At 36.3% G+C, this 17,189-nt stretch overlaps 2 protein-coding genes across 3 annotated transcripts in view; both read right to left on the bottom strand.

Moving 5' to 3' along the window:
- Positions 1-846, bottom strand: part of LOC123686013 (lachesin) — a 295,523-nt gene extending 294,677 nt beyond the window's left edge. Inside the window, exon 1 of one of the 2 annotated variants that reach the window (XM_045625925.1) lies at positions 565-846. In XM_045625925.1, coding sequence (XP_045481881.1) covers positions 565-634 — 70 coding nt within the window. In that variant the 5' untranslated portion in view covers positions 635-846. The remainder of the gene's footprint in view (positions 1-564) is intronic. The other variant, XM_045625924.1, reaches the window with a different exon arrangement.
- A 583-nt stretch (positions 847-1,429) lies between these two features.
- Positions 1,430-16,861, bottom strand: LOC123686109 (ionotropic receptor 25a-like). Its single transcript, XM_045626092.1, has 9 exons — positions 16,744-16,861; positions 16,283-16,585; positions 15,749-16,130; positions 13,325-13,625; positions 12,381-12,769; positions 11,424-11,783; positions 9,215-9,547; positions 8,068-8,245; positions 1,430-1,708 (listed from the first exon to the last, which is right to left on the bottom strand). The coding sequence occupies exons 1-9, from the start codon at positions 16,859-16,861 to the stop codon at positions 1,430-1,432; spliced, it is 2,643 nt and encodes an 880-aa protein (XP_045482048.1).
- Between the last annotated feature and the right edge of the window lie 328 nt (positions 16,862-17,189).

Here is a 17,189-nt window from a genome sequence, read left to right on the forward strand (position 1 = left end):
CCGAATACAATACAATAATAATAATAAATCATGTTTATTTTCATTTGGAAAAAATGTATTCAAAAACATTAAAAAAATGAGTTATTAGACGAACCGAGGCGAGCCGAAGTTCGGTTGTTTTTTCTTAAAAATTCACACAAAAAAATACACTGCAGGAGAGAAATAGAAAGAAATTAGAAACAAGAAATTCAGTCCCCTAAGAGAGAGCTTTTCAAATGTCGCTTGAATTGCTGGTAGGTAAGACTGAAAACACTACTGTCCACATTGTTCAAAAACTTTACCGCATGGTATGAGAAACTTATCAAGTTCGATGTTTAGAAACAGTAAAGGAAAATAATCGTCTAATATTCACCGAAATGCACCGCACTTTTATAACACGTGACATCCAGTCAGTTTCTTAATTGCAATCGACAGGTTTCAGCGGAGCTTGCGACAAAACAAAACAAACCTATATATCCGTTATTAATCTAATTTATCGCAAAGCTGCCGACCACTCCGTTCCCTTTGATGAAATTTACGGGTAGCTCGAAGGAGGAAAACAAAAAAAAAATTATCTTAAATTACCTTGGCTAATGATAGTCACGATGTAAATAATAACCACAACGATGTATCTGCTATCCGTCTTCCGTCTCATAACTCTGCATCAACTCGACAAACTTCCGGGAAAGAGTCAATAAAAGTTCGGGCCGTACGAGGTGGACGCGTCAAAAATGTAGCGAGAGCGATTCAGATGCACGCTTTTATTATGAATGAGATCGCATGGTGGTGAACAAAACTGCGCGAAGGGACGCAGCACAAGCCACGGCTGACGAGAGAAAACTGCAACTGTACGCAAACATGAAACTGGAAACTGGCAAAACCGAGAGACGTTTTCCGTGGATCCAGTCTGCGCTTGCCGCGTATGCCAGATACCACATGCTTCTTCAGCTACAACCCCCAACCGCTAAGTTTGAGCGTCAATCATTGATCTCGCGCTATTTGTATATGACAGTCGGTGACTCTTGATATATCGCGTCCTATTAAACTAACGAGTTCAAACTTTGGAAATTTCGATTTTTTTCTACGTCTAATGTGTAGATTTTTCAACACCAAACACCTGACGCCTGAATTCTCCAAGTGTCATCGAAATGGGTAATCCGATTTATGAAATCCACCATTGTTCGATGGTTTCAAGAATTCATGCGTTCATTTCTGTAAATCTGATCAATATTTCTGTTTTCACGGGTCATTTTTCAACAGTCATATAATATTATTCGCCAATATATAGAAAATACAATACTACAATACACCTAATAATTTCATAAAAAATATTCAACTATAAGAGCATTATTCTCGAGTAACAAACTACAAATATAACGTGTGACCAAAAGGAATCCATTATTTTGCATGAAAAACAAGGCTTTAATTACCATTGTTAGGATGATTCGATTTAGATCGAATATGCGCCGTTTTGTTCGATAACTTGTTGGAATTTTGAAGTTAATACCATAATGCCTCTTTCATAGAAGCCCTCGTCCCTATTGGCCAAAAATTGAGACAGCCGATTCTCACAAGCCTCTGTTAAAGCGAATTTGCCACCAGCAAAATTGAACAGATGGGTATTACTTGGTGCCAGGTCCAGCCTATAAGGTGGATGCATAAGAACCTCCAAACCAAGATCTCGGAGCTTCTGGCGAGTCAATATCGATGTGTGTGGCCTGGCTTTGTCCTGATGAAACACAATTCTGGCCAAAACTGGCCGCTACTAGGCGATTGCTCCCTTCGAACGGTTCAATTCTTGGCAGTGTAGTTCCGAGTTAATAGTTATACCGTAAGGGAGCAGCTCATTATAGATAATTTGCTGCCAATCCCACCAAACACACAACAAAACATGGAACTGGAAACTGGCAAAACCGAGAGACGTTTTCCGTGGATCCAGTCTGCGCTTGCCGCGTATGCCAGATACCACATGCTTCTTCAGCTACAACCCCCAACCGCTAAGTTTGAGCGTCAATCAATGATCTCGTGCTATTTGTATATGACAGTCGGCGACTCTTGATATATCGCGTCCTATTAAACTAACGAGTTCAAACTTTGGAAATTTCGATTTTTTCTACGTCGAATGTGTAGATTTTTCAACACCCAACACCTGACGCCTGAATTCTCCAAGAGTCATCGAAATGGGTAATCCGATTTATGAAATCCACCATTGTTCGATGATTTCAAGAATTCATGCGTTCATTTCTGAGCTTTTTCACGGATCATTTTTCAACAGTAAAATAATATTATTTGCCAATATATAGAAAATACAATACTATAATACACTTCATAATTTCATAAAAAATATTCAACTATAAGAGCATTATTCTCTAGTAACATACCACAAATATAAGGTGTGATAAAAAGAAATCCATTATTTTGCATGAAAAACAAGGCTTTAATTACCATGATTCGATTTAGATCAAATATGCGTCGTTTTGTTCGATAACTTGTTAGCATTTTGAAGTTAATACCATTATGCCTCTTTCATAAAAGCCCTCGTCCCTATTGGCCAGAAATTGAGACAGCCGATTCTCACAAGCCTCTGTTAAATCGAATTTTCCACCAGAAAAATTGTTCGCCATGAACAGAAACAGATGGTTATTACTTGGTGATAGGTCCAGACTATGAGGTGGATGCATAAAAACCTCCAAACCAAGATCTCGGAGCTTCTGGCGGATCAATATCGATGTGTGTGGCCTGACTTTGTCCTGATGGAACACAATTCTGGCCAAAACTGGCCTCTACTAGTAGAGGCCAGCGATTGCTTCCTCCGAACGGTTCAAGTCTTGACAGTGCAGTTCCGAGTTAACAGTTATACCGTAGGGGAGCATAATAGATAATTTGCTACCAAACACACAACAAAACATGAAACTGGAAACTAGCAAAACCGAGAGACGTTTTCCGTGGATCCAGTCTGCGCTTGCCGCGTATGCCAGATACCACATGCTTCTTCAGCTACAACCCCCAACCGCTAAGTTTGAGCGTCAATCAATGATCTCGTGCTATTTGTATATGACAGTCGGCGACTCTTGATATATCGCGTCCTATTAAACTAACGAGTTCAAACTTTGGAAATTTCGATTTTTTCTACGTCGAATGTGTAGATTTTTCAACACCCAACACCTGACGCCTGAATTCTCCAAGAGTCATCGAAATGGGTAATCCGATTTATGAAATCCACCATTGTTCGATGATTTCAAGAATTCATGCGTTCATTTCTGAGCTTTTTCACGGATCATTTTTCAACAGTAAAATAATATTATTTGCCAATATATAGAAAATACAATACTATAATACACTTCATAATTTCATAAAAAATATTCAACTATAAGAGCATTATTCTCTAGTAACATACCACAAATATAAGGTGTGATAAAAAGAAATCCATTATTTTGCATGAAAAACAAGGCTTTAATTACCATGATTCGATTTAGATCAAATATGCGTCGTTTTGTTCGATAACTTGTTAGCATTTTGAAGTTAATACCATTATGCCTCTTTCATAAAAGCCCTCGTCCCTATTGGCCAGAAATTGAGACAGCCGATTCTCACAAGCCTCTGTTAAATCGAATTTTCCACCAGAAAAATTGTTCGCCATGAACAGAAACAGATGGTTATTACTTGGTGATAGGTCCAGACTATGAGGTGGATGCATAAAAACCTCCAAACCAAGATCTCGGAGCTTCTGGCGGATCAATATCGATGTGTGTGGCCTGACTTTGTCCTGATGGAACACAATTCTGGCCAAAACTGGCCTCTACTAGTAGAGGCCAGCGATTGCTTCCTCCGAACGGTTCAAGTCTTGACAGTGCAGTTCCGAGTTAACAGTTATACCGTAGGGGAGCATAATAGATAATTTGCTACCAAACACACAACAAAACATGAAACTGGAAACTAGCAAAACCGAGAGACGTTTTCCGTGGATCCAGTCTGCGCTTGCCGCGTATGCCAGATACCACATGCTTCTTCAGCTACAACCCCCAACCGCTAAGTTTGAGCGTCAATCATTGATCTCGCGCTATTTGTATATGACAGTCAGTGACTCTTGATATATCGCGTCCTATTAAACTAACGAGTTCAAACTTTGGAAAATTCGATTTTTTCTACGTCTAATGTGTAGATTTTTCAACAGCCAACACCTGTCGCCTGAAATCTCCAAGAGGCATCGAAATGGGTAATCCGATTTATGAAATCCACCATTGTTCGATGGTTTCAAGAATTCATGCGTTCATTTCTGAGCATTTTGTAAATCTGATCAATATTTCTGTTTTCACGGGTCATTTTTCAACAGTAATATATTATTATTTGCCAATATATAAAAAATACAATACTATAATACACTTCATAATTTCATAAAAAAATTTTAACTATAAGAACATTATTCTCTAGTAACATACCACTAATATAAGGTGTGATAAAAAGAAATCTATTATTTTGCATGAAAAACAAGGCTTTGATTACCATTTTAGGATGATTCGATTCAGATCAAATATGCGTCGTTTTGTTCGATAACTTGTTGGCATTTTGAAGTTAATACCATTAGGACTCTTTCATAGAAGCCTTCGTCCCTATTGGCCAAAAATTGAGACAGCCGATTCTCATAAGCCTCCGTTAAAGCGAATTTTCCACCAGCAAAATTGGCTGCCACGAACAAACCAGATGGTAACCATTTGGTGCCATGTCCAGATTATAAGGTGGATGAATAAGAACCTCCAAACCAAGATCTCGGAGCTTCTGGCGAGTCAATATCGATGTACGTGGCCTGGCTTTGTCCTGATGGAACACAATTCTGGCCAAAACTGGCCGCTACTAGGCGATTGCTTCCTTCGAACGGTTCAATTCTTGACAGTGCAGTTCCGAGTTAACAGTTATTCCGCAGAGGAGCAGCTCATAATAGATAATTTGCTGCCAATCCCACCAAACCCACAGCAAAACATGAAACTGAAACTGGCAAAATGGAGAGACGTTTTCCGTGGATCCAGTCTGCGCTTGCCGCGTATGCCAGATACCAAATGCTTCTTCAGCTACAACCCCGAACCGCTAAGTTTGAGCGTCAATCATTGATCTCGCGCTATTTGTATATGACAGTCGGTGACTCTTGATACATCGCGTCCTATTAAACTAACGAGTGCAAACTTTGGAAATTTCGATTTTTTCTACGTCTAATGTGTAGATTTTTCAACACCCAACACCTGACCCCTGAATTCTCCAAGACTCATCGAACTGGGTAATCCGATTCATGAAATCCACCATTGTTTGATGGTTTCAAGAATTCATGCGTTCATTTGTGAGCATTTTGCAAATCTGATCAATATTTCTGTTGTCGCGGGTCATTTTTCAACAGTAATATAATATTATTTGCCAATATATAGAAAATACAATACTATAATACACACATCATTCCATAAAAAATATTTAACTTTAACAGCATAAAAACAGCATAAAAGAAATCTACAAATTTTTCATGAAAAACATAATACCATTTTACCTCTCTCATTAAAGCCTTCGTTCCTACTAGCTGAAATGCCGGTTTTCACAAGCCTCTGTTGAAGCGAATTTTTCACAGGCAAAATTGTTCACCATGAACAAGAACAGATGATTATCACTTGGTACCAGTCCGGATTTTAGTGTGGATGCATAAGAACCTCTAAACCCTCGGAGCTTCTGGCGAGTCAATATCAATGTGTGTGGCCTGGCGTTGTCATGATGGAACACAATTCCTCTCTATTGGCCTAAGCTAGCCGCTTCTGGACGATTGCTTCCTTCAGACGGTCCAATTGTTGACTGTACAGTTCCGAGTTAACAGTTGTACCGTTGAGGAGAAGCTCATAGTAGATAATTCCCTGCCAATCCCTCCAAACACATAACAAAACCTTTCTGGTCGTCAATTTTTACTTGGCCACCGTTTCCGCTGTCTCACCCCGTTTCGACCACGACCGTTTTTGCTTGCGTTGTCGTAAGTGATTCACTTTTCATGACCAGTCACCAATCGCTTCAAAATAGGTCGATTTCGTTGCAATTCAGCAGCGATTCGCAGACGAAAAATCGTGTGATACCCATACATTGAGCTTCTTCTTGTGACCAGACACATGCAAATGGTTTAAACGGTTTTTTGTCCAATTTTGAGCCTCCATGACGGTCGGATTGAACAATGTACATAATTTTCATTTTCGACAATTGGCCTTTTTTTGTGCATTTTTGACATAAAAATTACCGGAACGTAATCGACGAAACTAAAATTGCGCGTGATTGGCTGTTACAGTATCAGCATCATAAACACTATTTATATTTTCAGCCGTCTGAGTTGCATTCTCGCCTTTATCGAAGAAAAACTGTGAATTATAGTGTATTTTCTCTTTGCTATAGTGTCCATCTTCAATGCGTTCTAAAACTAAACTGAGTCTACTTATCACCAAACTGTCACAAAGGTTTTTGTAGTACGAAATCTCATATTTCTAACGTCATCTAGTTTCATACAACGCGAGTTACAGATAACTAAAGCCATATATGGTGGTTAAGTTGAGTAACTCCCATTCGCGAACATATTATCTCAAATGACGGGTCCCCCAGGGCTCAGTTCAAAGGTCTCTTCTTTGTCTTTTCTTCATTAGTGAGCATCCTGAGTATCTTTTGGCTTGCATAATAATTATTTCAGCTGATGATATACCCCTGGCAATAAAAGATCTCAATCTTGATGAATTCAGGAGAACATGTGAATGTCTTATTAGAAGCTTCATAAGCTGGTGCCGAATGAACGCCTTGATTATGAAATCGGCATTAATTATCGAGAAATGCTATTTTATCTGACGTGATCTATTCAGACACTAATGTATGTCTGGAAAGATTTCAAATCTTGAGCTTTTTGCCATATGATAATCGGGAACTCTTAATATATGGTCCCCTTTCAACTTTCAAACCTTGAAAATTTCGATTTTTCTCGTCTTATATGTATATCCTACAATAAAGAACACCTAACGCCTAATTTCTCTTCGTATCATCGCAAGGGGTAATCTGAGTTCAGAAAATTCCCATTGTTCGAATTCCTCAGAAGGTTTTGAGTTGATTGGCGTGGAAATACAACATTGCTGTATTTTTCGTTTCAATTTTTCAGATAGCACGTTTAATCTGCATACTTTTAGAGAAATTTTCGGACATAATCTATAATAATTTTTATTTAATATATATCGGTATAAGTTAGTAGTAACATGCGTAAAATATTTAGTCATCACAAGTTTCATGATACGTCAATTAAAGTAAAATTACATTTATAAATACGAAATAACAAAATATGACAACTAATGTAGGTTGAACAGAAATAATACAGATACAATATTTGTGAAAATTTATTGAGAAATTCACTCACATGGTAAATCGTGTTCATCAGCAATAGATTCTGAGCTTTTTCCTGATATTCTTTCAACCTCAAATTTCTGATATGATTTGTTAGTTTTTTATAGGGCTTGGTGAGATAAATGCAATTTGCATCCTGTTTTTCTCATTTTTGAAGGTGGAGTAAAGCATGTGTTTTATTTTCTCTGGTTTTATGAGAATTAATCTTTATGTCTTGGGTACTTTTCTCTGTTCTTCTGAACATATATTATACAGGTTGGTATGAAGAAACAAATCAAATCCAAACACATAAGTTCCGAGTCTTTACTATTGTTGTTAGCATTCATACTCTTCTCGAGGACATATATCATAGCTGTTAGTTTAGATCTAATGATTGCAAATAATAGAAGAACAAGCTCGACATTGATAGATATATAAAATTAATTCTTAAGCTGCTTCAACCCACATATGTCGAATTCTCTGATATTTTAGTAACTATATTTCTAACTGATTCAAAATTCTTATTTCATCTGAGCTGTGAAATTTATGAGGTAAAATCTAATTTCAAGAACTCCATAAAGTATTCGTGCTATGAGTATGGGTGCGTTTATTTCAAATAACTTTCTTCTCATCAATCTCATTCTGAACAATAAATATTCATCTTCGATTAAAAGTTCTAGTGTTTCGTATGTGCCGATACCAAAAAAATTCAATCACAAGTACTATGATAGCCAATCCAATTCCAAACAACATCAGGCCAAAAACTCCTCCCATATTCGGTAATCCTATTCCATCTAACCGATTTTCTGTTTCGCATAATTTTCTGTCTGGATTTCTGTCCCACCATTTCGTCTTGAGTTGCTGAAGAGTGCCTCTTTCTATCAGTTCCATAATACTGAAATATTTAGAAAATTAATGCTTACAGACGATTACAAACTGAGTCTGAGCGTGACGTAAAGACAATATATAACGCAACTGGTTGTCAGTTAGGTTTCCACAGACTGATCGCTTTGTGAAAGAAATTATAACACACCAAACTCTGTACCAAGAAAATGAAAACTGGCTCAATATGTCGTGTTCTCGTGATACTCTTCATTTTTATTTTAGCTTAATTCCAATACCTAACGAAACTACAGATAACTACCAGTCATTAACCTGATAAACAACCTCCTGGGTATTTCAGCTTTGCATATGATTTCTTATGAGAATGGCTCTGTATTTATATTTCTCGGCGACTTATGGAATAAGCTATATTCCACATCCCTGGTGGGAATGAGGATAATTAAAATGTGGCTGCCAGAGAATCATTTGAATATGAATGTTGCGAAGAATAAATTCATTACATATTCCCTCCAAACTAATGATCAATCTACTTACGTCCATCCCTATGCAATCGACGAACAGTGAAATTTCAGTAAAGGTTGACCACCTTAAATATCTAGAAATTGTAAGTTGACATGGGGTGGAGCATTAGATGTTTATCTGGGTAGAGTCTAGAGTAATCCAAAATATCACATTCTAAATCTTAGTCAGTTAAAATAGGAAAATGCATTAGTGTGTCCTAATTATCGGACTCATCTTCAGATGTCTTTACTTTCGACCTGAGTTTTATTGTTTACTTCCCTTTGATCTTGAGGACAACTTCAATATTATGAATGAGGAGCACAAAGAGAGCCGAAGCAGGAGAATGAGATTTATATTAGCGCCATCACAAAAAATTTGTTTTGCAAAATTGTATTCATCAGAGGACAAAGGCATTAGATCAAGGGATGAGATCGTGGAATTATGATATCAAGATGATGATGACTGAATGAATGAATAAAGATTCAATGAAATGAACGTAATACAAAAGTGCATTCCTTACGCGAAGTCCAATCGCCTTTTCAGAGGTGACCCTTCCGGTACTGCAATAGCGTATGGCTTGGTGGAAAATTCTTCACCGACTGTTTGCAGATCGCAATTCGTCAACACTAAATATCTGCAATCGGTGGCATCGCCCAGAAATACGAATCCGTCAGCAGAGGACGTCGATCTTCTTATCCTTTCTAGGACCTCGTCCATCGTTTTCGGAAAGCCAGCCGATTGCATTGAGTTCCATATGTCGTTGTATTTGTTGGATACGGGATAAGACCAGACCGAATATTTAGATTTTGCTTTTTCGTTGTGGTCTCCGTCGAAGGTCATATTTTTCCAAATGCTAGAACATAATTTCACTCGAAATATTTGAGATAATTGGGTGCTTTGAAATCAGCAACCAATATATTCCTCTGGAGTTTTTCAATTGATAATTTAAGAACAATTTGTTGTTGACAAACCAAATATAAATGTTGATACAAATTGGCGAATGAACCAGTGCTCAATTTTGATTAATTATTTTTAATGATAGGTCGCTTCAGGATAAATAATTCGAAGATCTGAGTCGAAGAATGATCGGTCTGCCATTCAGAGATTGTTAAATAAAAGCGGAACTAATAACTTGGTAGGATCTATTGTCACGGAAAAATCGGGTATTATTTCTCAAAATTGGTCATATTTAAGGAACCTGTAGTCGAATTTTGTTGATTAATGAATTTAACTACAAGCGAGATCCAAACTATCCTGAGAAGTTTCCATTCGAATTAGTCGGCAAAAATAACTTCATCTTGAATCTGATTTCATATACAGTTTTGTGGTCTCCAATACCTTTATACATAGATAAAAACTGAAAAGTTACTGTACATCTAAACAAATGTTATTTATATCTGATAGACAGGGGAAATAGAATAACAGTTATTTAATTATATTCATAACTTCAGGTGGATTGTCTGAGAGTCTTGTAAACAAGAGATACATAGGCGTATAACTTTGCTTCCGTTCTATCCAAAATTCGATGCTTTATTATAAATAACTGGTTATACATTTATAATTCAAAGTATTGTCCATCGCTGGCTACTACTTTCTCCCATCTTTTGGGCAGTGATAGAATCCCGCGTTGAAAAAACTGGTTATCTTTTGAAGCGATCCACGAATCGATCCAATTTTTTACTTCTTCATATGACCGGAAGTGCTGGTCAGTCAGGCCGTGTGCCATTGATCGAAACAAGTGCTGGTCCGACGGAGCAACGTCTGGAGATTACCGTGGGTGGGGTAGGACTTCCCATTTCAACGTTTCCAATTATGACCACTTTCGCATCATGAGCTCGAGTATTGTCATGCTGCAAAATCACTTTACCTTGTCTCTCGTTGTATTGCGGCCGTTTGTCTTTCAATGCTCGGCTCAAACAATTAATTGCGTTCGATAACAATCGCTTGTGATTGTTTCAGTCGGTTTCAACAACTCATAATACACTACGCCGAGCTGGTACCACCAAATACAGGGCATGACCTTAAAACCATATTTTCCCATATCGGAATGAACTCATTTTTAGTCTCCAGTCACAATGCGATGCAGAAACAACTCAGAAACATTCAGAACAATTTCCTTGTTTCTGAATCATTCCCATGACTTTCAGGCATTTTGAAATGCCTTGTCGCGTCACTCCCAATGATCCTGCCAATACTTGTTGCGTTTGACACGAGTCTTTATCAAGTAATGCATCCAATTCTGCATCTTCGAATACCTTCTCTCTTCCTCCGCCATGCTGGTCTTCGACGTTAAAATCACCGTTCTTAAAGCGTTGAAACCATTCTCGACACATTCTTCCACTAATATGAAAGCAGAAAATTAAAACCTCTCCCAAATGACGAGAATTTGGCTCGTAAGTTGACATGTTTAATTGAGAATAACTTTATGATGCAGACACAAATCGTCTAATATTTCGATGGTGTTATGTTTACAAATACCTAAGCTTATTGTATGACATCTACGATCTATTTATTTCGACTACCACTTACTTCTACAACCATCTATTGCAAAACGGCGTAAGCAAAGTTGTACACCTAATAGATCTGAAGAAGTTACTGTGCATCGAAACAATTGTTATTTATCTGATAAACAGAGGAAATAGATCAACAGTAATTTAATATTCATTACTTCAGGTGAATTGTCTGAGAATCATGTAAACAAGAAATACAAAGGAAAAATGTCGACTCACTGATGGAACATTTCCTCAATGCGCGCCAATCTTGAAAAATACTGCATTGTATAGGATCCGTTCAAAGGAGCAAATTTCAGTCTGTATTCTTTCTCCAAGTCGTTGATATTTTCGATTTGATTATTGAATAACGAAACGGTTAGAATTGCCGACAAATTAGCTGTGTACGAAGCAAGTATGACAAACGAGAATAACCACCAAGATACTGTAACAATAAGACCGGGTAGGTTACGTGGCAAACCACCAGTTCCTTGGGGCGTCAATGAAAGAAAACAAAACCATAAGCTCTCTCTCAATGAGAATATCCTTTCGTTAGGGTCCTTCTCCGGTTGATATTTGTCGAAGATCCAAATGAGCAAGCTGAAAAAAATAAGATCTCATCAAGTGACAAGTAGGCTTGAGTATAATAATATTATAGTATATTATGTGTCATGATTAGAATGAAAATCACGAGCATCGCATTTTCATTCTGACCAAGTAGCAGACTTTACTTTCTCTACAACTGTTAAAGTAAAAAAAATACCTATAGTAAATACAGTAAAAGCAAATACTAGGCAATAACAATAGAAACTCAAACATCAAATCCTATTTCATAATGACTTTTATATTCATTGTATTCTGAAAATTATTGAAAATAAAAACCAGAGCAGATGTATTTTGTAAAGAACTCTTTACAAAAAGTTTTCAGAACATAAGTTTTGTTTGTGTGCTGGTTCAATATAGGGTTAAAGTGAACTATTGAGGAGATCAAAGTATTTGCTATGTTCATACGATGTCGAATTAAATTTCCAATGTATCCTTCTCTTTCATTGATTGATCAAGAAAATATGCCAGAACCACGTCTTTTTGCTTTTTGATCTTAGACGAAGACAGTTCAGTTATAGCATTAACATGTGAGTAGGATACAATTTATAATGCTCAATAATTTCACTCAGTTTCACTCAAAAAAACATTTACCTTGTCAGAGCATACGCCGCTAAAATGTATATCCAAACTTCGGTCTCTATCACATCGATAAACTTATTCAGGGAAGGTTCTGTCCTGAAAAGTTTCATCAGCATGATCGATCCTACAGCTTCGTAGTAGGGTATGGTGAAATCGATAACTTTTTCCCGTATCGATGATACCGGAATTGAAGCCAAGCCAATGTCGGCTTTTAAATTCAAAATGTCTCCAATCAATCCGTTCCATAGTCCATCGTCATCTACATCGCCGATAGCGTTATCGCTGGCTAACTCCAAGTAAAATTCGAACCCTAACAATTGGCCAATTTCTTCCATCATGTCCACAAGGTAACCGTTGTATCCTCTTGGGTGTGAATAGTCCAAAAAAATGAAGGGTTTTTGCTGGAAAAAATAATTATCTTTTGGTTGCGGGATTTCGGAATTGTGATAATAATAATAATAAAGTTTATTTTCGAGAATCCCATATGTACATCTCAAACACAAACAATCAGAACGAATTATTATTATTATTATTATTAGGAAATCCTGCATTGTGTAAGGCTCAAGGTTCAACATTTCTCTTAAATTCTCCAACATTAGGAAAAACTTCTTACAGTTTATAAGTTTGTTGTTATTGTTTTAGCAAATTTTTCCGCAAAACAACGAAAAGTTACCGATATTTTTTTCATTGCTCATTCGGAAATTGAAAATATTTACTTTGTTCCACGTAGATTAATGTTTAAGGAAATTATATAAAAATTCCATTAAAATCGGCGATTTGTAAGACGAATTATCTCTATTTTGTTTTGAACTAAGCAGCCACGTCGTAGTATTCCCTCTAAATGAAGCTTCATCTAGGTATAAGTCCCAATTGAACTGTAGAACCAGCAACTTGCTTCAAAAAAGCTGAAAGATCAGAATACGCACTTATACCATATTAATAAATTCAATGTTCACCTCAACCACAACTATTTTCAGAACCTCTGTCCCTATAAATTCTCTCCATAGGTTTTTATTCATCAGCTTCACTTCATTATCCTCATATGAGATCCATTGACCAATTAGGACCGAATCTTTGATCTTTCCATCAGTAAAATGTACCAATTTTACTTCCATATTGAAAGGCTTATAATTGAACATATATCTTTGGAGATTTTCTTTCAAATCGATATTCTCTCTGAACGGAGTGTTATTTCCATCGTAAGTTTCACAATTTATGAAGTCATATTTGGTCCATCTGCTCACGTATGAGCTATTTCTGCAAATAGAAAGTGTAATGAATAAAAAAATAATTAGGTGTACAACTTTGCTTCCGCCGTTTTGCAATAGATGGCTGTAATGTTATGTTACGTGGTAGTCGAAATAAATAGATCGTATAGATGTCATACAATAAGCTCAGGTATTTGTAAACATAACGCCATCGAAATATTAGACGATTTGTGTATGCATCATAAAGTTATTCTCAATTAAACATGTCAACTCACGAGCCAAATTCTCATCATTTGCGAGAGGTTTTAATTTTCTGCTTTAATATGAAAAAATCTGCGGCTGAGGCTCATCGAATGCTCTCAACTACCTTTCTTGAGGCCGCTATCAGTGGAAGAGTGTGTTTGAGAGTGGTTTCAACGCTGCAAGAATGGTTATTTTGAGGTCGAAGGCATCACTGGGGTTGACGCAACAAGCCAGTTCAAAACGCCTTAATGTCATGGGAATGATTCAGAAACAAGAAAATTGGGTGGCGTACGAGTTGAAGCCGAGATATGTTCAACGGCGTTTGTTTGCTTGTGAACTGCTGCATGCAAGGCAAAGATTGAAGGGATTTCTGCATCGCATTGTGACTAGAGACGAAAAATTGGTTCATTATCATAATCCAAAGCGCAGAAAATAATGGGATTATCCCGGCCACGCTTCTATGTCGCCGGCCAAACCGAATATTCACGGTTCCAAGATTATGCTGGGTGGGACCAGCTCGGCGTAGAGTATTATGAGTTGTTAATAGCGACTGAAACAATCACAAGCGATCGTTATCGGACGCAATTAATGCGTTCGAGTCAAGCATTGAAAGACAAACGGCCGCAATACAACGAGAGACATGATAAAGTGATTTTACAACATGACAATGCTCGACCCCATTATGCGAAAGTGGTCAAATCATACTTGGAAACGTTGAAATGGGAAGTCCTACCCCAGCCACAGTATTCAGACGTTGCTCCGTAGGACTTTCACTTGTTTCGATCAATGACACACGGACTGGCTGACCAGCACTTCCGGTCTTATGAGGAAGTGAAGAATTGTATCGATTCGTGGATCGCTTCAAAAGATGACCAGTTTTCTCAACGCCGGATTCGATCGCTGCCCAAAAGATGGGATAAAGTAGTGGCCAGCGATGGACAACACTTTGAATCATAAATGGTTAACCAGTTTTTTTACAATAAAGCTTCGAATTTCGGGAAAATAAACTGCGGAAGCAATGTTGTAATTGTTCCCTTGATTCAAATAACAAATTTTTCAATAGAAATGAAACAATTCAAAATGGTTATAATGGCAGCAATATGTATTGTTTTTTGACATTTCTTATGTCATTTGTATTCATTAAATTGAACCATTTAAACAAATAAAGAAACGGTCCAACAACGTTAAGAAAGGGAAACAAAAACTTAAGGTGCTATGATATTTAGTAGTTCAGATATAATCAAATCTGCACCTTCAACAAATTGGCGAATGCGCCGGTTCTGGTTTTTCAAGGTAGGTTTAATTTATTTTTTATGATTTATTGTCTAACTTGAAGTGTTTAGTCATATCAACCCCTCTTTTAATTCTTCATTCACTGAATGCAAATTTATATGTAGGATTAAATGCAATAATTTGCCAATAAACTGTCGATACGAAAATTATAGAACGGAAAGGAGATTAGTGATTTTTTGAAACTAAACAATAACAAAAATTGTTATTTTATTCATATCTGGTCGATGAAATCTATTCAAGTTCATCTAGAGATATAGAGTAGAAATTTCCGTAAAATTTCTATAATAACGATCAACTTGCCAAAGTATTTCCACAATTACAAAAAAAATTTTGAAAAATTGCCCGAAGGACAGATAGAGACATCTATTGGTGTTTAATTGAACTCTCAGCGAAATCAATGGGAAAACTTCGCGAAAAAAGTTACCTTTCAAAGAGATTTGGATGGAGTTTCCATTGAACTATCAATTACAATTGGAAATCATTTTCTTTGATTTCGATCATACGTATAATAACTTATAAACTGACTCATTCATCGTGTAAATTTGTTTGTAAAACAGTTCGAAACCCAAAAATTTCAAAAGTTGATGTTTGAAAAAAAACAACGAACTTAAATGTTACATACCCTATTAAACGTACCTCAGACTCAGAATAGATCCAATGAAAAGATGTGAATAAAAATCATTTGACGGGATATCTTTATCATAGATTGGATATTCAATCGAATGCATTCCAGATGGTTGAACAGAGATAATTTTAGCGTTAGCACAAGTTGAGCAATTCACTATTCCGTCATCTAGGGTGAAAGCGTACCAAGCGTATTTAGTCTCAAATAGTAATTGTGAATCGGCAATTTCCAAAATGCTCTTTACATTTTGTGAGCTGCCCATAACGAAAAAATTTGAAAAAGTTCTGCTGTAATTGCTGAGTTTTTCGTATATATTCATCTTTAAATCTATTTGATCAATTACATATCTCACGTTGACGTTTAGGAACATTTCTAAGAATGTCTCGTGCGACCCTGAAACATATATTTTCTATTTATAATTTAAAAATTAAATACATAGGTGCAATAGAATCAGTAAATTTACGGTTTAAATACTTACCAATATTCCGTTATTCTTAAATAAATAAAAGAAAAATTTTGGTGAATGACTGAAAATTCTCACTCACCTAAAGTAACGTCATGAATTATAACAAGATTCGTTATTTTCTGATGACGAAATATGTGTTTGGACAAACTGAAGATAGCATGATATGGTGAAAAAACTTGAATCAAATATTGCATCTCGTTTTGATCGAGATTGCTCCATGCATCGTTTGCTGCATTCTTATAAGCAGATGTAGTGACAATTGGTAATGCTAAGGCCTTCGTAAAAAATTTAATAGCTTTTGAAATAGCTTTCGTTTCAGTTGTGTCGAGTATCAAATGAGGTGCTTTCATAATTTGTACATAATTTTTATATTCTTCACAAACTGCAATCAACATTATATACTTCAAGATATCTAATATTGTGATTGGGTACTACAGAATTAAAAGTTAAAAAAGTTTCAGATGAGTAACAAAACTCACAAGGGTCTAGTGGAATAACTTTTATTCTGCTCTTTGTAAATGCGCTAGGAATACTACTTACGTTTAGTGAGGAATGTGACTGGATCTAAGGAATCGGCAGATATTTTTTTTGAGTTCAAGGTATAATTATATGTTTTACTGATATAGTTGCTTGCTTCATCGAATTTTTTTGCTACCATATCATTTTTCACTCCATGGACCAAAACTGAAAATAAATCCGTAAAATAAAATATAACCTTGTTACAAATACTAACAAATGTTAAAACTGTCATCCTCAGAATAAATTTCTCCTGCTATTAAAAACAAAAAAAATGGAATTTTCTTCACGATATTCATCTATCTAAATGACACCGTTTATTTCAAGATTTTCTATTCAATGTTCTATCCTGTATGAAATATACGTAGGGAACAAAATCAAGAAGCTATCAAGTTATTGAATAAATAAATATATGAGCAGAATCTAATGCATTTGTACTAAGTGCTTTTTGATGGATTTTGTTTTATTTT

The sequence above is a fragment of the Harmonia axyridis genome, chromosome X, assembly GCF_914767665.1.
Source record: "Harmonia axyridis chromosome X, icHarAxyr1.1, whole genome shotgun sequence".
NCBI lineage: Eukaryota > Metazoa > Arthropoda > Insecta > Coleoptera > Coccinellidae > Harmonia > Harmonia axyridis.

Coding starts and splice junctions, on each gene's coding strand:
- LOC123686109 (XM_045626092.1), bottom strand. CDS start 16,861: ATGGTAGCAAAAAAATTCGATGAAGCAAGCAACTATATCAGTAAAACA. Junction 9,548..11,423: donor ATTGAGGAAATGTTCCATCA/GTGAGTCGACAT, acceptor ATTATGTTCTAG/CATTTGGAAAAATATGACCT. Junction 1,709..8,067: donor GATTGGCTATCATAGTACTT/GTGATTGAATTT, acceptor GTGTTTCATCAG/GACAAAGCCAGGCCACACAC.